Source organism: Myotis nattereri, assembly GCF_964212035.1.
Source record: "Myotis nattereri genome assembly, chromosome: 14".
Classification (NCBI taxonomy): Eukaryota; Metazoa; Chordata; class Mammalia; order Chiroptera; family Vespertilionidae; genus Myotis; species Myotis nattereri.
The window spans coordinates 29,607,787-29,633,597 of NC_138089.1; the positions used below are offsets into that span (position 1 = coordinate 29,607,787).

A 25,811-nucleotide genomic window follows, 5' to 3' on the forward strand; every position below is an offset into this window, starting at 1 on the left:
AGAATAGGAGGAAGGACCAGTACATACACTAATGCACTAGTTTAAATTTTTAGAAAATCAGGAGTCACTTATTTTCCCCTGGGTATCTCCTATGCATACATGATGTATACATAGTAATAAACCTATTAAAAAATCACAATACATCCAACTATACCAGGGGTGGGGAATGCCTGGCCCAAGAGCTGGTGTAAGCCCCATGAAATCATTTGGTCTAGCCCTGCCAAGGCATTAGGGGTGAGTTAATTAAATGTTTGACCAAATATAGAAGGCTAGTTTTTAAGCTGATAACTTTGTATGGCCCTCAAATGTTGTTATAAATACCCAGATGGCCCTTGGCAGAAAAAAGGTTCCCCACTCCTGAACTATACAATAGAACACTAGTTGGCTATTAAAAATGGTGATAAAGATCTTTATTAACATGGGAAGATGACCACAATATACTCAAAAGATTATAAAACACTGTATGGTGTTTTTTCGTTAAAAAAAAGTTACAAGCATTTCTCAACTCTGCCCAGTTACACACCTAAATACTAATAATGGGCATCTCTGGGGTGATGAGATCAGCTAGCTCACACAATGCCTTTCTGGAAATTAGAACAAGATACCTCCTTTCTCCAGGCAGACCCCATGCTCCAGGGTACATACACAGCCTGGGGAGCTGAGTGTGGACTTCAGCCTCCACACACCACTCCCCTTGGAGGGAGGCCCTTAGATTGAGATAACTGGTAATATGGATAATTTTCATCTATTTATGCCATTCTGCACTGGCATACTATTACTACAATCAACAGAAATTTGCTGTTTGTTGACCAACATAACACTTTAGTTTCAATTTTGAAAAAAGGTCATGCCCTCATCCTGTTAAAACTAATCCCAACTTGACTTGTACGGCCCTACCACTGCTCTTATAGAATGCCCTATCTTTTGATAATTTGTTCCTGTTATCTCTTTAAGTGCACATACAAATAACTCTCTACCCAGGATCATATCATACAAAGGTTAGATATAAGGAGGAGAAAAGTCATGCTAACACAAAGTGAAGATACTTATCACTGGAAATGGGAAGGCGATGAGGAAAGGAGGAAGTTCATCTACAAAAACTAATCCCTCTCAAAAATTCCTTCAGCAAGAGTTACTAGACTCTAGAAACAGTAATTGTTCACTTCCCCACCCCCATTGAACTCTAGAAGCAAGATACATTTCCTCATAACACTGCTGGGTTCCCAAAAGACAGCCATTTAAATAAAAATTGTGAGCGATTACCATGCAGTTAGGCAAGGCATTGTAAAATAATACAACCGCTGGACTGGGATTAGAGGAGAACTGGACTCTTCTCCTGGCTCCGTGGAGTATGTAATTTTACTAGTACACAAAGCAAAATCACAACCTCTCCAGATCGCTTTTTTTTCCTTCTCCAACGTGGGGGTTGGGCTAAGGAAAAACCCTCCAAGGCCCCTCTCGGCTGGTGACAGGACCTAAGCCATCCTCCCATCCACTCCGCAGGCGCCGGACTGCAGTCAGCAGCAAGTTTATTTTCTCAGCCCATGCCTAACTGACTCTCCATGCTTCTCTTAAAAACGGGCCCAAATAGTTCTCAACTCCAGAAATTTAGTCTCACTCAGAAGAAAAAAAAAAAGATGTCAAGACCCACTGACAAAATTTTTTTTCAAAAGGCCCACAAAGAGTAAAATTCGTTTACTGGATTCATTTTTCGAAAAAAAGAAAAAAAGAGAGGCACCCTACAGCAGCACGACCCTGGTGAATGGTTTAAATATTTCTTTTAAAACAAAGAACTCCGGCATAGAAAAAGTGCTAACATATACAACCATCACACGTTTCAGAGGCACAGAAAAACATTGTGCTGTTCAGAGAGGATGTACTTTCCTCCCCCAAGAAACAGTTTTTCTAAGAAAAAACAAACCCCCAAAACCTGTAATTAAAAAGGAGTGAGTGTCTTTTCACGGCCCAAACTCAAGTGCATTTCCGGGGACGATGCACTTGTGCGATGAACTCGCTCACCGCGGCGTCCGTGCAACCCACACGCCGGGCACCCGCTCGCTCGCACGGTCGGGGCGGCCGCGTGGAGTCACAAGGCAGCGGCGGGAGCGAGTGGAAATTTCCTCTCCGCGGGCGCGGGGCAGGGTCTGGCTTCCCCGAGCCGCTCGGCGCCGCTGGCGCCTCCTCCAGGGCCGCCCCCGGCCGGCCGGCGCGCTCCGTACAAAGGAGGCCCGGGCGCTCGGCCGCTCGCACGCTCCGGGCTCGGCTCCGGGCTGGGGTCCCCGGCTTCCGGCGCCGCTCGCGGCCGCAGGCCCGGGCAGCACGTGCGCTCCGGGCCGGGAGGAAGCAGCCGGCGCGGCCGGGCCGGGGCTGCCCGCGGTCCCACCAGCCTCGGCCGCGGGCCACGGCCCTCCCTCCCGTCCCGCGAGAAATGAATGGGCCCCGCGCTCCGCCCCGGCCCGGCGGAGAGTCCGGAGGCCCGAGGCGAAGACCGCGGCGGGCGGCGGAGGCGGCTCCTGGGGGCCCCCGAGCTGGAGCCGCCTCCCGCTTTTCCTTGCCCATCCGACCCCGCCCGGCACCTCCCGGACCGCGGCCGGCCCCGGGCGCCCCGCCGCCGCCCGCTCACCCCAGCTCTTGGCGGTGCGCCCCAGGAACGCTCCGGTGGTCGGGTTGTAGAGGAAGAGCTTCCACTCGGCCAGGCTCTGTTGGAAGGACTTCTTGTCTTTCTTCGTCATGGTGGGCGCGCCGAGGGCGAGGGGAGCGGCGGCCGCGGGGCTGGAGGCGGCGAGGAGCGCGGAGGCGCGTCCCGGCTCGAGCGGCGCAGCCCGGCGACAGCGGCAGAAGGTGGAACAGCCGAGGGCACCTCCTCACGGCCGCGGGCGCTCGAACCGACTGCGCCTCGCCGAGCCGGGCGGCCGCTGAGGCCGCGGGAGCCTGACGTCTCCGCCCGCCGCAGCCAATCCCCGCGCCGCTGCACCCGCGCCGCTGCTGCCGCCGCCGCCGCCGCCGCCGCCTCCCGCCTGCGGCTGGCGCAGCCCCAGGCGGCGAGGAAGCCCCGCCCACTCCCCGGCCCCGCCCACGCCGCCCCGCCCGGCTCAGTGAGTCCCGGCCCGGCTCGGGACCGCTCCGGGGTCCCCCCACGCCGGCCGCTGAATGGGGAGAACGCCGAGCGGCTTTAAAAACCTCCCGGGCTTCATAGGAAGCAAATGTGTAACCAGGAGCCAAAGGCGGCGTCCCCCGCTCGCCCGCTTCTCAGGAGGAGGCGTCGGGGGGGCTGCCGGGGCAGCCGTCCTCGCGGCATCGTGCGGGCGGCGGCGGCGCGGGAGAGGCGAGCACGGAAACGACTCGACTCCGCCCGGGACGTCCTCGCCCAGCGGGGGCCCCCCGGTGCCTCCCGCGCCGCCGCCGGGCAGTGTCCTCCGGGCTCTGTGACGTGACTGGGACCGGCTGCTGTCCAGCCAGGACGCTGCCCACATGCTGCTGCCCAGAGAAGGGCCGTCCTCGCTCTTCTGACGGGCTTATTCCGGAATCTCGGGCGAATGGGCCTATTTCATCCCCAATGTGCCCGTCGTCTTCATGAAACGGGGTGCAGGGTTTCTCCGGAACCGATCACGGAAGTCAGCATATGCGGCACATACTTTCCCGAGGTTCCTGTCCACGAGAAGCCCTCTGGCTTTTCTCAGACACGGAGACTCAACCCGCAGGCAGCCAGGGCGTCGTTCAGTGTGGACGCCGCAGGGACGTGCCCGGCCTCTCGGTTCTCCGCGGTCGCGGGTGCTCCCCTCGGCCGCAGCGGAGGGTGCAGTCCCCCTTCGCCGCCACGAGGCGGCGCTGAAGAGCCCCGCGCCCGGCGACGGCTGGGGCAGGATGGGAAGCCTTGAGGAGTTTGGGCAGAAGGGGCAGAGGTTTGGGGAAAGGACATGCAGCGCTGCCTCTGTGTCTCCTTTTTCTCTATTAGCACATAAGGAAGGATGAATGGAGGAACGTAGCGCACGTCTTCATGTTGGGAACGGTGCGTTAAAATCCGTCTAGGAATGCCACAGCCTGCAGATGCTAAAGGACTGACACTGCTCGTTTTTTCACTTTGCGTATCAAAACTAGGAGTTGGGAATGACGCCTCCCACACATGGGAAAGAGATAGAATACAATATTATAAAGTGATCCTCCCCCCACTCCCCGGAAATAGGAGAGCTAAATTTATCATTATGACCTTGGGAATAACCAAAATCCAGTTACTTTTGAGCCAGGGACATCAAAAGATTTGCAGAAGCATTTTGTAAAAACTGGCATGAAATTAGAAGAAAGCTAATATTGATACAGTTGATAACAGGCCTTTTCGTTTTTGGTAAGCGGGAAGATACAGAGTCTATTTGGAATAAAATACAAAACCCATCTGCTTTATTTATGTTGGATGTGTGTGTGTGTGCACGCACTAATAAACACTGAGAAATAATTACTTGGCACACACAAAGAAAGCATGGTAAGCAAGAACATTATGAAATAGTGTTTCAAAGATAATGAATGCTGTCAGACATTTGTGACTTGTATATTTTTTAGTGGTGATTAATATGACTCATATTTAGTGATTTGTGGTTTTCCAAATAAGGATTTAAATACAAATATAATTCAGTAATCACTAAAAGGCTATTAATTGTCTCTCAGAGAAGAGACATTAAGATGTCCTTAGAGCTCTAGCCAGTTTGGCTCAGTGGATAGTGCTGTCCTGCAGACTTTAGGGTCCCAGGTTCAATTCTGGTCAAGGGCATAAGCCCGGTTTGTGGGCTCGATCCCCAGTAGCAGGTGTGTAGGAAGCAGCCAATCAGTGATTCCCTCTCCCTTTCCCTTCCTCTCTGAAATCAATTAAAATTTATTTTTTTTTAAAAAGATGTCCTTCCTCACAAGCAGCAGCTATGATTATGTAGGCATGTTATTGTGCCTGAGAAACACAGTCGTGAATACAGACTTCTCTCCACAGAAAATATACTTTCCCACACATTGATCTTAATATATTTTTTACTAATCCTTTAACAAACAGCATCTCTATATCCTTTGCAGATTAAAGAGCACACATTTGCATTATTATTATTTATTTATTATTATTATTTTTAATCCTCACCTGAGAATATTTTTCCATTGATTTTTAGGGAGAGGGAAAGAAAGAGGGAAAGAGAGAGAAATATAAAGTGAGAGAAACACATTGATTGGTTGCCTCCTGAACAGGCCTTGCTGGGGAGAAGCCTGCAACCGAGGTACGTGCCCTTGACTGGAATCGAACCTGGGACCTTCAGTCCACAGGCTGATGCTCTATCCACTGAGCCAAACCTGCTAAGGCTCAAACACTTGCATTATTGATAATTTTAAGTTAAATAACCAATGTTTTGATCATGGCCAGTGTGGTTCAGTTGGTTGAGCATTGTCCCAAGCACCAGCAAGTCACCAGTCAAACATTTAATTAACTCACCCCTCATGCCCTGGCAGAGCCAGACCAAATGATTTTAAGGGCCTTGCCTGCGGGCGGGACATTCCCCATCCATGGCCTAGAACAGTGGTTCTCAACCTTCCTAATGCCGCGATCCTTTAATACAGTTCCTCATGTTGTGGTGACCCCCAACCATAAAGTTATTTTCGTTGCTACTTCATAACTGTAATTTGCTACTGTTATGAATCGTAATGTAAATATCTGATATGCAGGATGTATTTTCATTGTTACAAATTGAACATAATTAAAGCATAGTGATTAATCACAAAAACAATATGTAATTATATATGTGTTTTCCGATGGTCTTAGTCGACCCCCAAAGGGGTCTCGACCCACAGGTTGAGAACCGCTGGCCTAGAATGACAGCTGTACAGCAGGGCAAGGGAGCAACTAGTTTTGAATGGACAAGGATGTCTTCAAGTAGAAAGTTGATTCCACGCCACAGAGAGGGGTTAAGGTCCTGGATAAATTTAGTCATAGGGTGAAGGCATACACTTTTGTTAAGAAGGAAAATGGAAAGCAATTGAAAGCATCAGAAAACTATGTTCCAAATATAAAGCAAACTAAAATGTGGTTTTATTTTGAGCAATTAATAAAGTGTTGGAAAATGTCATTATTTGAGCTTGATGTTTGGAGCATTCTTATCTATTGGCACAAAGTTGGCGATATAGATTTACCTTTACTATGCTAACAAGCATTTTGTTCAACAGTGAATACTCTTTACATAATCAAAATAGTGTAATTGCAGTGTATTGGCTTGCAATACTTAGAATCAACTGAATGAGTATTCATAGAACAAATGTGTGTTTTTTTTTGCCACTTTATTTTATTTATTTATTTTTATTGTCTATAGAACAAAATTTAAATGTTGTTGACTGCCCTAACCAGTTTGGCTTAGTGGATAGAGCATGGCCCACAGACTGAAGGGTCCCAGTTTCAATTTCCATCAAGGGCATGTACCTGGGTTGCAGACTTGATCCCTGGCCCTGTTTGGGGTGAGTGTGGGAGGCAACCAATTCACATCGACGTTTCTCTGTGTCTCTCCCCCGACCTTCCACTCTCTCTAAAAATCAATGAAAAAATGTCTTCCAGAGAGGATTAAAAAAAATTTTTTTAACTCCATAGAACTCTGTCAAAAACACAAAACTATTGTATTATTTTTATATTTATCCTCTGTTTATCCTCTTCTACTTCCCTCACCCCCCTTTCCCTACAAAACTATTTTTTAAAGGTTTTTGATTTAGAGGGAGAGGAAGAGAGAGAGAAACATGGATTTGTCATTCCATTTATTTATACATTCATTGGTTGCTTCTTATATGTGCCCTGACCAGGAATCAAACCTGCAACCTTGGTGTATTGGGACTATGCTGTAACCAACTGAGCTACCTGGCCAGGGCCAAAACTGTTTTCAGTCATAGAAAGGGCTAAGCCCTTAATCAGTCTCCAGCGAGTTTTGGTATACTTTTGTTTGATATGTCTGTTACAAAGCAGCCTGCTAATTTAATTCAAATTTGAAACTAAAAGGATGTCACATGAAGCTATCCATTACCTAATCAGGCCCTTTGGACATGTAATATGCTGAAGTGATCCATACTTCAATATTTCTAATCTTTCATGAATGGCACTAACTAAAGAGGGGAACAAAAAGAATTTCCTTGCACGAGGGCAAAAGAATTTACTAACAATGTGTCACACTTAGTCACATTACAGCACACTTGATAGTATCTGACTCTCAAAATTTTGCTCTAGGCCGTTACAAAAGAAGAAAACTCATGGTCCCGATAAATTTGAGGTATTTGATTTCCTACTCAAGAATCCTTAATGAGCCATAACCGGTTTGGCTCAGTGGATAGAGAGTCGGCCTGCGGACTGAAAGGTCCCAGGTTCGATTCCGGTCAAGGGCATGTACCTTGGTTGCGGGCACATCCCCAGTAGGGGGTGTGCAGGAGGCAGCTGATCGATGTTTCTCTCTCATCGATGTTTCTAGCTCTCTATCTCTCTCCCTTCCTCCCTGTAAAAAATTAATAAAACATATTAAAAAAAAAAAGAATCCTTAATGAGTATTCTCATTCTAAACCTGACAATTTATTTCTGACTGTTACCATAGAGGACTAAAAACTACAGAGAACGCGTCGTTTCTAATTGTAATTCTTGATATGACAGTAAGATAAGTATATTGCTCGTTTCTAATTGTAATTCTTGATATGACAGTAAGATAAGTATATTGCTCATGGACTCCAATATCTCTAGGGACGGGAACCTGGAGGTGAGCTGGTTGAAGCTCCTCCGTCCGTCCGTCCGTTCACAGAGGCCTGGAGAGCCTGAGATCTTCGGCCCACTGAGAAAGTCAGTGAGCTCCATAGTGACTAAAGAGTGTCAGCTCCTGGTGAGACCTTCCTTTATACTGTGCAGCTTTCTTAACTCAGAAATCCGCTATAAGAAATATCAGTGTTGAAAAAACCTAATAAATCAGTTTAAAATGGGCTTTGTGTAAGCCTAGATTGAGTCTCCAGAAATGCTGTAAATAAAAAAATGTTGCCCTTCAGGGGTCAGGAATAATGACGGTAAACAAAATACTTTCCATATCCTGCAGTCTAGGGCATCCTCCTATGAATAAAGAAATGTGGTACAAAAGAATAGCAGATCCTATCTTTTCATATTCCATCTGTATTTGAACAAAGATATCTCACAAATAGTGATCAGGACTCATTTCCCTCCATTCAAATAAGCTATGGGTTTCTGGTGAGGTTTGCCAGACAACTCCGAGGGCAACGTTGGAGCAATTCAAAACTTCATTCCAGTTTTCTACTTGCCAGGACTGCATTCTCCGAGAGCATTAATAAATAACCGACATTATTTATTTTAAAAAGCTCTTTTCCTTTCAGTTCGATGTTTTACTTTCAGTGGAAACGAATTGTGTTAAGCGGGAACTGTCTGTCACAATCTGACCGAGAGGAACATGAGGGGAAATTTAAATACCACTTTAGGCAATAGCTCAGCATTATTTCCTAAGAGACTTGATAACCTCTCCAGGGGCGTGGGAACTGAAGTGCCTTGAACTAATTATTGTGTTGCAACCGACTCACTGTATGACCACAGCTTAATTGCTTTTAGACAAATGCATTGTGTTCAAGGATACAACTCTGCCTTACTGGGGATATTATGAGGAAAATGGCCTTGTGGTTAAATACCGGTTTGGGAGTTCAGAAAGCTCTGTAAATACATATTGTGTTCCAACTTCCTGCAAATCACATAAGCTTATGTTAACTAATAATATTTCTGTGGCAAGAAACAGAAAACAAACGCAAGTGGATTTAATAAGGAGAATTTATAGGTGAACATCGCTTCAAGTCCAGAGGTCAAACCTTTGGAAAAGGCTTCACCCAGTGCCCATATAAAGTAAATAAATCCTGGATGCTTGCTCTCCATTTATTGGTTCCATTACCATAGGATTTGTTTTGGGCCTACTTCCAGGTTCGAATCCAGAATAAAAGAGACTCAAACATGCTCAACACCGTAAATAAAACTCCCAAATTCGTCTCACTCCTCTTCGGCCTCCTGCTGGCCTGACTTGGGTTCTGTGTTTGTCCTAAACCAACCATGAAGGCCGGGGAGAGGGAAACACTGATAGGGTCGTGATCAGGAAGGTCCACTCTTGACCTGGGTCCCTTCAATCCTTCTCCAATACAAGGTTCGGAAGTTTGGAATAGGGCTAGGAAAATGGAAGGGGAGGTAAATCCTGCAACCTTCCAATATAAACGCCTTCTTTCCTTCATTCATCTAACATTTCTTCAGGGCAACTGGAGGTGAGGTCTTAACTCCATTCTTTTTTACTCCATTTCCAGGCTCCTCTTTAAGAGCAGGCACCAGGAACTGGAGCTCAAACTGGGGGCAGAATTACGAGAGCGACTAGGAAGACTGGTCTCCCAAGAACGTCCACGTTTTTAGGGCTCATTTTCTAGTTTCTGGGAAAGGCAGAGAAACAGCCATTTACACATCCTACCCAGGCACATCTTTTTTTTTTTTTTTTTTTTAATTTATTTCTTTATTGATTTCAGAGAGGAAGGGAGAAGGAGAGAGAGAAACATCAATGATGAGAGAGAATCATCGATCGGCTGCCTCCTGCACACCCCCCACTGGGGAGTGAGCCGCAGCCCAAGCTTGTGCCCTTGGCCGGAATCGAACCTGGGACCCTTCAGTCTGCTGGCTGATGCTCTATCCACTGAGCCAAGCCGGCCAGGGCCCCAGGCACATCTTACTCCTGTGCCAGTAACACTCTGGGTGGTTCAGAGACTGCTTCAAGTCCATTCACGGGCCCAGGTTAAGAACACTTAGGCTATCTAATCACTAAGATACATGAGAGACCCACTTCTGGATATAAGATTTACAATAATATGATGACTTGGCAGTAACGTTTGAAAACATAGTCTTACTTTTCTTAATGGCCAAGGAAAGATAAGCACCTTTCTTGGGAGAGGTCACCCCTTCCCTAACTTGAGGGGAGGAGCAGTTATAGCATTTAGTGGTTGGACTTGGGTTCCCAAATGCCACCCATGTCCTGGGTGGACTTAAGGCAGAACACTTAATCTCTGTAGCATGTGGGTTATATAAAATAGGAAAGGACAGGAAGTGTTCATATATTTTGGATGTTCCCATTGTCTGAACAGGAAACAGTAAGAGTGATAATAGCTGATCAAGCCTTTCTCCCTTTGAGAAAGCAGCCTTTGGGAAAACAGGCATAGAAAACATAAGACAAGTACAACTGAAATGTTCCCAACCATGCTATAACTGTGCACGCCCTGCTTACAAAGCATTCTGAAATAATTAAATAAGTTGCTCCACATCTAGGACATCAGGAAAAGAGGGAGTTCCTGGTGATTGTACCATGGCCTGGTGTTAAGCACAGTGCTCATTCTCTCTCTCTCTCTCTCTCTCTCTCTCTCTCTCTCTCTCTCTCTCTCTCTCTCAATCTGAGGACCCTGATATGTCCTTTCCTACAGGGAAGACAGCTTTGGTGTTCAGCAGGATGCCCTGACCCTCCTGGTGTAGCCTCTGGAACTTGTTTGAGGGTGGACACACCTAGGGTAAACTTGGAAGGTAAGAGAGAAAACGGAAAAGAGAAGATAAATTTGAAAAGTAGAGAAAGACAATAGCAGGCCTTATGACCCACCTTGGCAAAATGGTAGAATGTAAGATGCTATTTGATTCTTACCAACATTTGACTCGCTATGTCTGTAATAAATGTGTTAGTTAGTAGAAGCCCTTTGAGGGTTGTTGTGGAGAAAACGGCAGTGCGGGAGGAAGGTGGGGTCTGATTTCTAAGAGAAATGCATGTTGGTCAGGAGGAGACTCAGATCCAGGCTTTATTCCCCATTTGGCCCCATGCTCTTCTTCTGCAGGACACCCCCCAGGGCATGGTTCTGAGCTGGCACTTCCGCTCACCACCCGTGGCCTTCAGGATGGACTCTCTCCAACAGGCTAACGCCAGCAGAGATGAGCTTCCTCTTGTGTCCCCCAGATTCACAAATAGCACCTATCCTCAGTTACCTGGGAAGCTACAGAAAGTGCTAACTCACAAGTCTCCGTATGAGGAGCTTAGCTAGATGATATCTGTCAGGCACTTGGGACTTTTTGGATGAACCAGCCTTCTACAGTGAACGTATTTTGATTTCTGGAGCTAACCTGGGGATTGGAAAGGGGGTTACACAGACCAAACACGATACTTATTATCTTCATAGTTTTTAACCCCCGAGTCAACTCCTTTTAGACCGAGGAGATAAACGGGCCTTCTCTTAGCAGTAGTCTGTCAGCCTTTTCGGATTGCAGTCGAGATTCTGAGGCAGGAGTTCATTTGCCTGGTGTAATGAACTTGTCTTGGCGCTTTCGCTTGGCTCCTCACTACCCTGCCTCCCACCTGCAAGGTCAGTGCTGCCTCCAACTCTAGGGACAATGCTTGCGGGCAGGGGGTCTACAGAGCCCTGGTCATTCACTCCCTCGCTCAGGATACAGTTGGTCCTTCTCTTCCTGCCACTGCCTTCCCCTTGGTTTCGGGTTCCCAGAAATCAAGTATCTGCCTGCCGTGTGTTCCTGGCTGACCCTTGCTCTGCTCCAGAGTTCCTGGTAATTGTGTCGCCCTCCCAGTTCCTTAGTGAGGTGATTGCCCTCTCTCCCCCTCAAATTCTCTAGATATGCCTGACCTTGAGTCCTAAACTCCTATGTCGGAGTCATCGGCATCCATTTCCCCCCTCCTGTCTCTGTTTTGTCATTGAAACAGTTCAGTAGCCCAATTGCAATAGAGGATTTAAAGGGAAGATTTCGTTTAGAAATGGTTTACCAAAGTATCTAGTTTTATTATCAGGATTATGCAAGACCAACCCATGCAAAATGAGCTGTCAAGCTCTTGAACTTTTTTGAACTCTGTAACTATTGCTATTATCTGGGGGCATTTATGTTGTAAAAATTTGATAGAGCACACCTATTTTTGTTAGGGTGTTCTCAGCTTCTAGTAACACATAAAAGAAAAAAATCAAAGAGAAATGCTTTATACAACAAGAATATAGTTTTCTCAGGTAGGAGTCTCAGTTGGCTCGGCACTCAACAACATCGTAGAGAACCCAGATTCTTCCCATCTCATTCTCAGTGCGTCAATCACGTGTTCCCTTTGGTCACAAGAATGACTGCGGCAGATCCAAAGGGACACGTCCCCAGACGGGGAGGGAGGAGCAGGGTCTCCTCACACATTTCTCTTTTTATTGGAGAAGAAAACCTTTCCCCAAAGCACATACCCTGCTCCCCCTTTTCTGCGTCTCATTGACCAGAACTTGGTCACATGGATCTTTAGCTGAAGAGTGACAATCTGCTATTAGTAAGCATTCCACCTTTTTCTAAGCCTCAGGACACTTCATATTATATGGGCTTTATCTTCTCCTTGAAGTCTTGGCAGTATTCAACCTTATGGGCCATTTGACTTTTCTTTTTTTTTGAAGGTAGATCTTTGACTGCCTATTTCTTCTGTTATTATTGGTAAGTTCAAGCTTTCTATTTCTTTTTATTATTATTTATTTCAGAGAGGAAGGGAGAGGAAGAGAGAGAGGAAAACATCAATGCTAAAAGAGAATCATTGATTGGCTGCCTCCTGCACGCCCCCTACTGGGGATCAAGTCTGCAACCCTGGCATGTGCCCCTGACTGGAATCGAACCCGGGATCCTTCAGTCCACAGGCGGACGCTCTATCCATTGAGCCAAACCAGCTAGGGCCAGCTTTCTATTTCTTGAGTCAATTTGGGTAACTTATACTTTTCTAGAAAGTCACTCCCCATGATCTGGATTTTTAAACTAATTGAAATAAAGTTGTACATAGCATTAAAAATAATTTTTTTTTTTAAATCTCTACATCTGTTTTCAGTTCTACTGTTACTGTTTATTTCTTTTTTCTTTCTTTTCTGGATCACACTTGCCAAAAGCTTTCTATATTTTGATTTTGTAAAAACAGAATTTAAGTCTTGTTTTAGGGTTTCTATTTCATATTATCTACGTTAGGTTTGTTAATCCCATCCTTTTATCTTCTTTGGTTTATTGCTTTTCTAGTTTCTAGAATTGAAAGCTAAGTTCATTTCTTTTCAACCTTTCTTACATCTGGATTTAACATTATAATTTGCTACTTGAGAAACAATTTTGTTAGGACTCAGAGTTAAAGATGCTTTGTTCTCATTGTCACTGATATCTAAATAATTCTACTGCCCCACCCTGTGGGAGAATAATACCGCTTTACTCCATTTTAGGCTTGGCCAGGGGACTTGCTTTAGCCAATACAATGAGTGGAAATAATAGCCACATATTAAGAGTCACAGTGTGGTTCCATTGTCTTTATTTTCCTTCTGCAGCAGTGTCCCAGGCAGGACTGCCCCTTCCGCCTGCATACCAGACTGAAGATGGTGAGCACAGTGGCAGCTGATCTGGGACGATGATGCAGTGTGAGTGAGAAATAAATCCTGGCTGTTCTAAACTCCTTAAATACGTTAGTATGCATTTCTAAAGAATAAGAACAGCCCCCTATGCAGCCCAAAAAGACATTTTACTAGTACATCTAACAAAACTAATGATGATTTCTTAATACTATCTAATACATACTACATATTCAAATTTCTTCATTTGGCCCCCAAATGTCCTTTACAGCTGGTTTGTACAAACCACAAACCAATCCAGAACCACACATTCCATTTACTTATGTTTTTAAACGTTTAACCTAGAACAGTTTCTTTTCTCATTATAGTGATTTATTGAAGAGCCCAGGCCATTTGTTCAAAAGAATGTGCTACCTTTTAGATTTATTTGATTCTCACCATTGTTGCTCAGGTTGTCCCTGTGTGGGGAAGCCCGGAACTTGTTGGAATGTCTGTAGGAGGATTCTCCGAAAGGTCGGCGGCCTCTGGGGGGAACTGGCCCAAGGCGGCAGCCCCTACCTTGACTTTTCCAAACAAGTCCGATCCCCGGGGTGTTTTACTGGAATCTCTGTTTAGTCTTTAAAGACCCGACCTTACAGAAGCATATGCTTTCTCAAGGATACTTACCCTGCTAATTGTATCTAGAGGTTAATTTTAGTTCAAGCTGTTGTGACAATAAAAGCCTAAGAAGGCAGGTGAACAGGACTGCTTTTTACTTCTAAAGTAAAACAGTCCCTTAGCTCTCTCTTTCACAAAAAACGTGTGTCGGTGCAACCTGTTCTTCCATTGCTCAGGGTCTGCGGGTCAGCCCGGCATCCTTGTATCCCCTATATATTTCATTTATGTTAGATAGAAACATTTGGTTAGATTCAAGTTAAACATTTTGGCTAGACTACTATATCCATGATGAGGTGTATGTCATCTTGCATCACATCAGAAGACACATAATAACTGACCGCCGCACCATTACAATGCTGATGGAATAGATGACCACAAGATGAAGGTGGGGACAGCCTGGCCCCTCCATTATCTAGTTTTGCTTTTATTTCTGGATTCAGCAAATCCATGGAAAGATGGCTTCAAACAGGAGATATTTTGCTCCTCGGGGGTATCTTGGCAATATCTGGAGACCTTTTTAGTTGTCACAATTATTTTCATGCTGTATTTAATATTGTAATAATTTAAAAGACTTATAGGAGCACCACATTTAAGATATAAGACACTGCTGCTGTAGCTGCATCACCCTGCTTGTTGACACTTTAGGGACCAATATCATGACGTTAGTTTTTTAAATTAGTGGACTAAATATTTCAGAAAAACTCTTCTATTGAGCATAACTAAAACAGATGGGTGAAATATAGAAATCAACTTCCAAAAAAAAAAATCGTCAAATAGCTGGATGATAAGGAATCAAAGGCCAAGACACTGGAAAGGATGTGAATCAGAGATGTTAACATGGCAGATTGGGAACATTTAGAAATGAATGAACAAGTAAATAATAAATAAATAAAAATAAAGACAACAGCCACAGGTCTCCATTTTCCTGAGAAAGGTGCACCGTGCATGGCTGTCACCAAGAGGCACCATTGGCTCTCCGAAAGAATCACCTGGATGGCACCGCGGCGCCATGGTTTATCAGATATACCAAGACGGCCAAGCTGTGTTCACCAGCTCTTGCTCCTGAGCCAGGAGTGACAGACTCATCTCGGGAATGCAAACAGCAAACACCAGAGGGAAAGTCAGTCATCAGTCAATCACATCCCTTTCAAACACATACATTGTGCTGGTGAAATAAAGAACTAGTTCCATCCATCCAGTGATTTACAATCCATTGGTTAACAAATATTGACTGATGAGCTAAGGTGATGGGACAATAAATGTCAGGTATCAAACTCTCAGTACCACTGAGATTCCGAAGAGGGAGGGATGCCTGCTAGCTGTAGCGGTCAGGGGGCGTTCACCTGAAGAGGTGGGATTGGACGGAGGCCCTGAGGTCTGGGAGGAAGCTCATTGTCTGAAGTTATGGGTTGAGAGGGTGGGAAGCACCAGTGCAGAGAGCAGACCGTTTTACACAGGATTCAGGGAAATAAAACTTTGAATGGTGGGTCAGGACCCGGCTAGGTAGGCCCTTGAATTCTTGGCTAAAAATTTAGATGGGATTTTATAAATAACAGGAAACTACTATGAGGTTTTCAGCATAAGCGGGAAGAATTGACAGCCAGGTTCTTGAATATTAGTGCTTAATGGTTAGGCCCCCAAATCTACCCCCTCCCATGATAAGTTCCTAATAACTAATATAAAGGGATCACTGAGAAGATATTAAGTGAAAAAACAGGTTCAGAGCGCCATGTGCAGTTTTTCGCCATTTGCGTCAGCCACGCAGGGCCTCAGATTTCACACATCTGAGACATCTCTGGGAGGACTCAGGAGCCACTTGCTGGTGGCCGTGCCTGCCGCCTAGTAGACAAAGTGGGTGCGTGATTGTGATAAAATTAGCCAAATGAGGAAGTTGTCCTTAACTTTAGTTTGGGTTGGGTTTAGTTTTTAATCACAAGAGAGGGCGGCATTGTGTCAGAGGACGGAACTTGACCTCAGAGGGCCCGTGTGCCCCAGCCTCCGCCCCCTCTTTATCATCACGTGGCCTTAGGAAAGACACTGCTCCACGGCTCACCTCCCTCACCCGTGACACCTGGAGGTGCTGTGAAGCACCATGCAGCACCATGAAACTTCTGAAAAACTAACAAGTTAAAAATGTTTCTTGCCCGGCCGGTGCGGCTCAGTGGTTGAACATCGACCTATGAATCATTCCCAGTCATGATTCAATGCCTGCGTTGTGAGCTCGACTCCCAGTAGGGGGTGTGCAGGAGGCAGCTGATCAATGACTCTCTCTCATCATTGATGTTTCTCTCTCTCTCCCCCATTTCCCTTCCTCTCTGATATCAATAAAAATATATCTGAAAGAAAATGTTTCTTGTGCTGGAAATGCTCGGAACTTTGGGATTCAATTCAGATTTTTGAAATGGGGACTTGCCTGTGGCTTGCTGGTGTGGAGCAGTGCGGATGGATGACACAGGCCGGGCAGACCCACCCACTGCTCCCCAGAGCACCTGCCTGGGCGGGCCGGACATGGCGGCAAAAACAAACAAAACCATCACAAAGGGTCGGGTTCCCCCTCTCCCAGACCAAGTCACTGATAGGAGACTTTCAACAATTAAGGCACAGGATGATGCTTTGTAACTGACAGGCTGGGTCGTGCCATTCTTATGGAGTCGTGTGGAGAAGAATCACCTACCTCTTTTCCTAGGCAGCCGTCCCCGGGCACAGTCACATTTCAGGGGAAGGTTGATGGAGCTCTTTGGTTTCTGGTGTGAGATTGGAAAAGTGATATGTGGGGTCTCCCCTCTGGAAAGCAAACAGCAACACAGACCACTCATTTAATGCCTGTGTCCAGGAGGCTCTGCTCGGGCATCTTATTCTGACATCAATGGAAGCCGTCGATTCTCCGGGCCCTGCTTGGAAATGGGGTGGAAAAAATGGAACATCAGAAGGACCGCCCAACACCCCTCCTCATTTTGGCATTTATGTACGAGTCCTTATTAGGCAACAGGAAAGAAGTCTGTGTCATTTCAACTGTGATGGGGAAAGTAACCACACCCTCTTCCCAGGACTTCCCTCTGCACACACAAAGCTTTTTTCCTCTTGAAAAGGAGACTTCTATTCTATTCGTAGAAGAATAATTATATCGTAAAAGAGGACTCACAGAATGTGCGCTCCTTTCTCAAACTACAGCCTAAGATTAAGTCGGTTTCACGTCAAAGCTGACCCTTTCCGCCGAATGGCAAAGTACATTTCTAGAGAACTGGTGATTTTTTTTCCTGCTATGAATCATGTCCGAGAACAGGGCAGAAGTAAGAGATTGCTTTCATTTATCTGAGGGCCAGGCCAGATGAGGGCACACACAAAGGGATGTAAATTCACAAAGGGAGAAGATATAAACAAAGGAGAAACGGGGCAGCGCTAGTACAATGCTAGGAAACCATTTAATAGTCATTTCTACATGCTAAACACTTAACCGCGAGAAAAACAGAATTCAACCTGATTGGCTTAGTCAAGCAATTGGGGAATTGGGCAGCATCCCATCAGATGGGCGCTCCAAGGGCTTTACAAAATGGAAGGTTTTATAGGAAGAAGGGTGGGGCAAGGGAGCTGTTAACAAAAGAAAAGAGTATTTTTAGACCTGGACAACTTCGTTTGGGGGAAAGAAAACAGCAAGGATTTTTTTTTTTTTTTAATGCAGTAGATTGCCTCTTCTTTTTATGGGGTGGGGAGGGAGATAGGGAGGGCCACAAACATGACAGATTACTTTACTAGTGCCTGACCAAGAAATTCCAGACTGGTTAATTAAGATTACATTTCTGGCCCGGCCGGTGTGGTTCAGTGGTTGAGCATCAACCTAAGAACCAGGAGGCTAGGGTTTGATTCCTGATCAGGGCTCATGCCTGGGTTGTGGGCTCGATCCTCAGGGGGCATGATTCTCTCTCATCATTGAAGTTTTTATCCCTTTCTCCCTCTCCCTTCTTCTCTGAAATAAATAAAAATGTATTTTAAAAAGTTGCATATCTGGGAGAGGTTGGAACTGCCATTAGATCAGATAGTAAATCGAGGTTTGGTATCATAGGCTTTTAGCACAAGTGACATCATTTTGGGCCAGTGATTTTCTCTTTAATAACAATAATCCTATAAGATAAGTATTATTATTATCCCTCTTTTGAGATAAGGAAACCTCAAACAGAAAGGTCAGCTAACTTGCTTAAGGTCACACACTGCACCTTTTAGGAGAGATTTTTTCCTGCCTGCTACACACTTCCGAGCTCTGGGCCCGGGGGTGGGGAGGTGTCTGATTGCCGCTTCAAGCTCATTATTTCTCTCCTCAAAAGCTCTTAGCTTCGAAGCACATATTACCAGACTCTATTTACTAAATATTCCTTGTTGTTGAATCAGCTGTAAACACTGAAAGTCTTGAAGACTTGTGTTCCCTGTCACTCTTTCCAAACGCATGGCCATTTCAAACCCATACGGACGATCCTGCCAATACCTGCACCTCAACCACCTCTTTTGGAGATCCTGCCCACCTGTGCCAGAAGCCAGCTTGTTGCTCACCAGGTCTGTTTGCTCCCCTTCCGGGCAGGCTGTGTCTCCCCTCCTTGGTCCTTAGGTGTGACGTCGGGACTGACTTCCATGCAAAGGAATATGGAAGCCGCTGTGCAGCCCTCCGCCTGCTCTCGCTCATTCATCACCTGCCAGCCAGACGGAGGCATCCAGCCGAGGGTTCCCAGGCCCTGGAACAGCGCTATTCAGTGGAAGCAATTCAGACCACGTGTACTTTTAACTTTTCTAGTCGCTGCTTTAAAAAAACACAAAACAAAACAGATAAACTTAATTTTATAATACATTTTCTTTAACCTAATATATCAAAAATATTATAATTTCAACATGTAATGAGGATAAAAATGATTAAAGGGGTATTGTAGACTCCTTTTTTATACGAAGTCTTTAAAATCTGGTATGTCATCTACATTTCTGGCACAAATCAATTCCGATGCTAAGTTTTGATCAAAAATACTTGTTCTGTATATAATTCCATACAGTAGATGCACATACCGAAGTCGTTCCAAACATTCTTTCAAGATTTTCAGTAGCATAAATAAAATTTTAAATTGCTTGTTAGCTGCACAAGTCACATTCCAAGTGCTCAGTATTGGAGAGTGTGGCCCTAGAGTCCGAACTGCCATGGAGGATCCCAGTGTCCCCGCAAAACCAGCTCACACCGGTCCTGGGTTTCCGAGAAGACCTAGAACCAAAGTTTACACCTTGGATACACCCCATGAGTAACCCTTGTAAAGCCTTAACTGCTACCCCTTAAGACCCCGCCCTGAGCCCTGGACTGGGAAGACAGATTTGGGTCTTGCCTCCTGTCTCCTTGCCAGTGGACTCGCAAATAAAAGCCCTTTCTTCTCTCAGCCTTGGTTTGCGTGTGTGTCTGGCAGCAGACCCTTGTTAGGTAACGTCAGGACCCTGAATGACAGCAGAGAGCCAACTTTCACCCCCACCCCATGGACAAACCTGGGGCTGTGGTGTGAGCAAGAGGTAAAACTTGCCTGGCTGATGCGGCTTTGTGGTTGAGCACTGACCTATGAACCAGGAGGTCAGGGCACATGCCCGGGTTGCGGGCTCGATCCCCAGTGGGTGTGTGTGCAGGAGGCAGCCAATCAATGATTCTTTCTCTTTGTTGATGTTTCTATCTGTCTCTTCTCTCCCTTCCTCTCTGAAATAAATACAAATATATTTTTTTTAAAAAAGAGGTAAACTTTGTGTGCCCACCACTAAGATTTAGGGGTTGTTACAACAGTTAGCCTGACCAATACACAGTCTCAGCCACCCACACCATGTTTAGACAGTGTTGTTACCAAAAGCTCCGTCTCCTCTGTAACCTCCAATTCAATCTTCCTCCTCCCCTCACTTGCTATAGTTTCAGCTCCTTTCCTCTAATGCTGCGACTCCAACAATTTGTCAGCTTTCCTCCTCACCATGGACCCTCATCTTCTGGGTCTTACTCTCTTGCATTTATCCTCAGCACCCTTGTCCCTGCCGCCATCCACTGTTCTTTCCTAGCAAAACCCACTCGGGAGTGAAATCTACCTCCCTGCCTGCGTTCAGTGAAATGGGCGCCATGCCGACTTGCCTCACTTTAAATGAATGACCAAATGCTTCAATGGGGTGCTTAGTACTTAACGCTGCAGCAATCCTCCTACATGTCCATTCCGGGCTGTTCTTTCCCACTGTTTCTTCTCATCAATCCTCCACTTCTTTTTATTTTTATTTTTAAATATATTTTATTGATTTTTTACAGAGAGGAAGGGAGAGGGATAGAGAGGTAGAAACATCGATGAGAGAGAAACATCAATAGCTGCCTCCTGCACACCCCCTACTGGGGATGTGCCCGCAACCAAGGTACATGCCCTTGACCGGATTCAAACCTGGGACTCTTCAGTCCGCAGGCTGACGCTCTATCCACTGAGCCAAACCAGTTAAGGCTCCACTTCTTTTTTAAAATATATATTTATTGATCTCAGAGAGAAAGAGAGAGGGAGAGGGAGCGAGAGATAGAAATCAATGATGAGAGAGAATCATTGATCGGCTGCCTCCTGCATGCCCCACACTGGGGATCCAGTCCGCCACCCCAGGCATGTGCCCTGACCGGGAATCAAACCATGATCTCCTGGTTTGCAGGTCAATGCTCAACCACTGGGCCACACTGGCTGGGCCAGTCCTCCACTTCTCCTTCCTCTCCTTTTTGTCAGCAACTGACTTGCTACTTGTTTCCAATGAGAAAACCAAAAGAGCAATTCCATGCCCTTCTGCTCTCGCCAACCAACCCACGCACTGGATCGCATCCCCTTACTCAACCTCCCAGCAACTGTCTCCTCTTTCCTGTAGGATTTTTATTTTCTTCTAGATTTTTAAATGGATTTATACTTTACATATGGAAAAAACACGAACTTAAGTGTGTTGTCTGGTGAATTTTTGCATATGTACATACCTGTGTATTGCCATCCAGATCAAGACGTTGAACACTTCCAGCATCTTGAAGGCTTCCCCAGGCCCCATCCAAGTAAGTACGCCCTCGCGGGGGTCCACCATTCTGACCTCTATTTCCCTGGATTGGTTATGCAAATAAAACTTCGTGTAAATGGAATATCACAGGATGTATTATTGTGCCTGACATTTCACTCAGCATTAGGTCTGTGGGAGTCACTCTCCCCAAGTCCTAGTGGTTCGTTCCCCTTTTTATTACTGTGCCCTGTCCCAGTGTCCAAGTGCACAGCCATTTACCTATTTTACTATTTGTGGGAGACTTAAGATGGCCACAAGTTCTATTCTTCCTGATGAGAGTGGGGTCTGTGTCCCCTTGAACTGGGCTGACCCGTTACCGCTTTGACCGATAGAGTGTGGTGGAAGTTAGCCTATGCCAGTGGTCGGCAAACTCATTAGTCAACAGAGCCAAATATCAACAGTACAACGACTGAAATTTCTTTTGAGAGCCAAATTTTTTAAACTTAAACTATATAGGTAGGTACATTGTTATTAACGTAATTAGGGTACTCCTAAGGCTTAGGAAGAGCCACACTCAAGGGGCCAAAGAGCCGCACGTGGCTCGCGAGCCGCAGTTTGCCGACCACTGGCCTGTGCTCATCCCAGGCCTAGTCTTTAAGGAGTGAGCAATTTCTGCTTCTTCCTGTTGGAGCCTGGAATCTCTACACAGTCACATGCTGCATAACAACATTTTGGTTCCTGAAGAGCTGCACATGGGACGGTGGTGCCATAAGATGACAGCGGAGCTGGAAAGTTCCTAACACCGTGACATCGTAGCCATCCCAGTACAACCCATTGCTCACCTTGTGTTGCAACTGCCATGAGTATTCAGCACAGGCACGTGCTGTACAGGTTTGTAGCTTAGCAGCTGTAGGAAACAATTTTTCACCCCAGAGGATGTCTATTTGGCATAAGGATTACTTTAGGCTGGTTAATGTTTTTTAAGCTTTTTGTAAAAATATTTTTTTATTGATTTCAGAGAGAAAGGGAGAGGAAGAGAAAGATAGAAACATCGATGATGAGAGGGAATCATTGATTGGCTGGCTCCTGCGTGCTCCCTACGGGGGATCGAGCCCACATCCCGCGCATGTGCCCTTGGCCGGAATGGAACCTGGGACCCTTCAGTCCACAGGTCGACACTCTATCCACTGAGCCAAACCACCTAGGGCTAGGCTGGTTAATTCTGAGAAGCCGCAGCCATGGGAGCAGCTCTGCAAACCAACTAGAAGTGGCCTTGGTAAAAGACCTTTACATTGTACAGATGACCCCATTTGTAAGGGGGTTGCCCTTATCTCTGGACACTCTCATCGATGCAGAAGAGAGAGGTGCAGGCCTGCGCAACAGCCTTACCCTTGTTTACGGTGCTTTTCCAGGGGACCTCCCATAGCTGGCACCCCCAAGCCCAGCATCTTCTTTGTCTTCAGCTGAAGATGGCATTTAAGGTGGTAGCTTCAGCCATCTTGGCTGATTATTCAGTTTTCCTGGGTCTCTCCCATGTATACAGGAGGTATTCATGTTATTAAATCTTAATTTGTCCCCTACATACAGGCAACTTCAGAACTGTCCCCCCCCCGCTCCTCCCCCCCCCCCCCCCCAGAAGCTGACTCTCAAATCTGACCCTTGGTTGAATCTCTTAAACTACTGCCTCAGCCCTGCCGAGTTTGCCAGGACTCACCAATAGGATGTAAGCTCGGAAGAAAAGCTGGGGTCAGGGAATTTAAGTTGTACGTGGGTAGGTTTCAGCTCTGTGAAGTAAAGGAGGCGCCTTTGAAAGCAGGGACCCGCCATTGGGCATGTGCAAGAAGTGACTGGAGGGGGCCACCCCTCTGAGTGGAGCAGGGGAACATCTATACCTTGAAGGGGTTGTGGAACCTGCGGAGACTTCATTTCTTTCATATGAACTTTCTCCTTTCTTTCCTTTTGATTCAAACTGGCCTCCTCCAGCACCCTGACTCACCTGCCCCTGTTCCCTTGCAGGACCACTCCCTTAATCATTAAGCCCTCAGGACAATGAGGTTCTGATCAGCTTCACATAATCTTAGGAACAAAGCCTCAGGTCTGTTGACTCCAGAGACAGAGCTCTGGTCAAACCAGAGATAACATGTAGGCCTCAGCTGTGTTTCCGCGCCAGGCCCAGAGAAGAAGCAAAACCAGGTGCTGCAATGCCTCAGCTGACATCACGGCCAGATGCACTGATCAACGACCCTGCCCCAGCACGGACCAATCAGCAGAGACCACGGCCCTGCCCATGACCCTAACTCCCTTAGTCACCATGATTGATGATTTCCCTCTTGAGGAACCCATCCCCTGGAAGCTATCAGGAGCCAGGTCTTTGAGCATTAGCTCACCTGTCTCTGCACCTGGGCCACTTCCTAAAAATAAGCCCTTACTTTTTTGTCTACAAACTCCTGTTCATACCTTATTGGGCTTTGATGAATGAAGGCAAACAGACCCCTTAGTATGGTAACAGTTGGAGGCTATCACCTCAAAAATCTCTTCCAAATCAGATCTCCCCAGAGGCCAAGAACTGACACCACAGAGTGGCCTAGGGCCAGCCAAGGATGTGACTCTCCATGTGGATGTCCATCTTGTCTTCCAGAAAATAGTGATGGCGTCCCAGGTTTAACCATCGTGAGCCTGTTTCTTCAGCTGTAGGATGGAGCGAGTCAAAATAGAGTATCAATTGTAAAAGCACTTGAAAGTGTAAATAGGTTTTGAAGGAAAAAGACAAAACTGTTGACAGTGGTTACCTTCAAGGAGTGGCCTTAAATAAAGACTTCTGAATTTTTTCAATGAGCATGTGTTACTTTACAATAAAAATGAAGATTTTAGAATATCACATACAGTGTCTACTGATTCTATAATGACATATGAATCCATAGATATTTTTCTATGAAAATATACATCCTTTCAGTCTTTCTCCCCTTTTTGGGATGATACTATTAACTATTATTTTATGATATAACATCGTTCCATGATATAGAGCATTCTTTGATAACATTCCTATAAGAATGTATAGAGATTTATTTATCTGGATCCTTATTGTGGCTTGTCTCTAGTTTTTCCATATTACAGTAAATCCTCGATTTTAGGGACCTTGATTTAACGAACTTCGGTTTTAACGGACAAAATTTCCAGTCCATATACCGGTATCATAAGTGAAAATTAACACCCTCTTAATTTTTAAATGTTTTTAACCAAGATTGGCTTATAATTAAATTAATAGGTTATTTATTTATTTATTAATTCACTGATACTTTTAACAGATTTTTGTGACTAGGCCATATGTTGGAAAAAACACTAGTAATTTCGCTGACATAAATATTACATATCTACAACTAGTAGTCTACATATTTAAATCCAAGAGTCACCGCTGGCAAACAATGTTCAGGGAATGATGAGCATGCGATCACACAGCATTGTTTGAAGTAATTGGTGCTGTTGTCACGTGGCGCGACTTTCTGTAGCAGTTTTAACATAAGTAAAAACGGGTAAACTAATTTGTCAAATTTTTAACGTACGCATTCGGAAAACCTACTTTATTATGTAACAGACTTTCGGCTTTAACAGGCACCCCCTCATCCCAATTAGTCCGATATATTGAGGTCTTACACTATAAACAATACTGTGATGATCATTCTTGCATCTGTTGTCTGATTATTCCCGTAGGATGGCTTCCTGGAAGTAGAATTGTGGGTCCAAGGAAAAGCAGATTTTCCAGGTTCCTGATTCTAATTACCAAGTCGCCCTCCAGAAAGATGGTGCCAATTATGTGTCTGCCTGCAGTGTAGTGTTGAAAATATTTAAGTCCAACACATGGAAACAATGGAAATTTAAAATAAATCACAGCAGCTGGATGGCTTCCCTGTTGGACAACCCAAGAAACGGAGGGGAGGAGAGAGATTCGTGGTTCAGGCCCTGGACTCACTCTACTGAAACCTTCGAGCCCTCCACATTTCAGCCCCTTGTAGGACTCAGGTGCACCCTCTCCACTGGGCAGAGCTCACTCAGGCCCCTCGTGGCATCAGCAGGAGAGGACGCCCTCCCGCTAGCTCAGCCAGGCCCACTTTTTCTGAACCACATTGATGGAGTGAGCGGATGGCCCGGCCGGCCGGCCTTCTTCATACCTGGCCTGCCGCTGGAATGAGATCCTTTGCGCTGGCCTCACTGTCCTTCCTCCAGATGACCTCAAGCTGGCTGGGGACCTGCCTGCCTGGAGCAGAAGCCCAGACTGTCCCCGCTCCTTGTGCAAGAAGAGGAACTGAGGCAGGGTAGTTAGATGTTAGGAGAATTTTCACAAGTGGGAAAAGGGAAATTGAGACAGATGGTTAGACAAATAGGGCCAAACAAGTCAAGCCTTGACAGCCAGCTAGTAAATTGCAAAATCTCTTCTCTAGCCAAGGACACTTGAGAGCAAATGGCTTACACCTCTCCTCCCTAACCAGAGGGAAAATAGTTTAAATCACCCTGGTCAGGGAGAAAGATAACCGAGACCCAGTTAGTGCCATTAGTGCCAGCCAAACCCAAGGACAGATGAAGTCAGAGGAATAAATACCAGAAAACCAAGACAGAAGCAAAGCTGACCAGAATATGACCCTGGTCTCTCTATGCCAGTGGCTCTCAACCTTCCTAATGCCGCGACCCTTTAATACAGTTCCTCATGTTGTGGTGACCCCCAATTCCATTGTTACAAATTGAACATAATTAAAGCATAGTGATTAATCACAAAAACAATATGT

The 25,811-nt window shown here is 45.7% G+C and overlaps 1 protein-coding gene across 2 annotated transcripts in view; it reads right to left on the bottom strand.

The window, feature by feature from the left end:
- ATP1B3 (ATPase Na+/K+ transporting subunit beta 3) overlaps positions 1–3,014 on the bottom strand; it is a 39,559-nt gene extending 36,545 nt beyond the window's left edge. For both annotated transcript variants that reach the window (XM_081106154.1, XM_081106153.1), the window contains exon 1: positions 2,624–3,014. In XM_081106154.1, coding sequence (XP_080962280.1) covers positions 2,624–2,732 — 109 coding nt within the window. In that variant the 5' untranslated portion in view covers positions 2,733–3,014. The remainder of the gene's footprint in view (positions 1–2,623) is intronic.
- Positions 3,015–25,811: the final 22,797 nt, after the last annotated feature.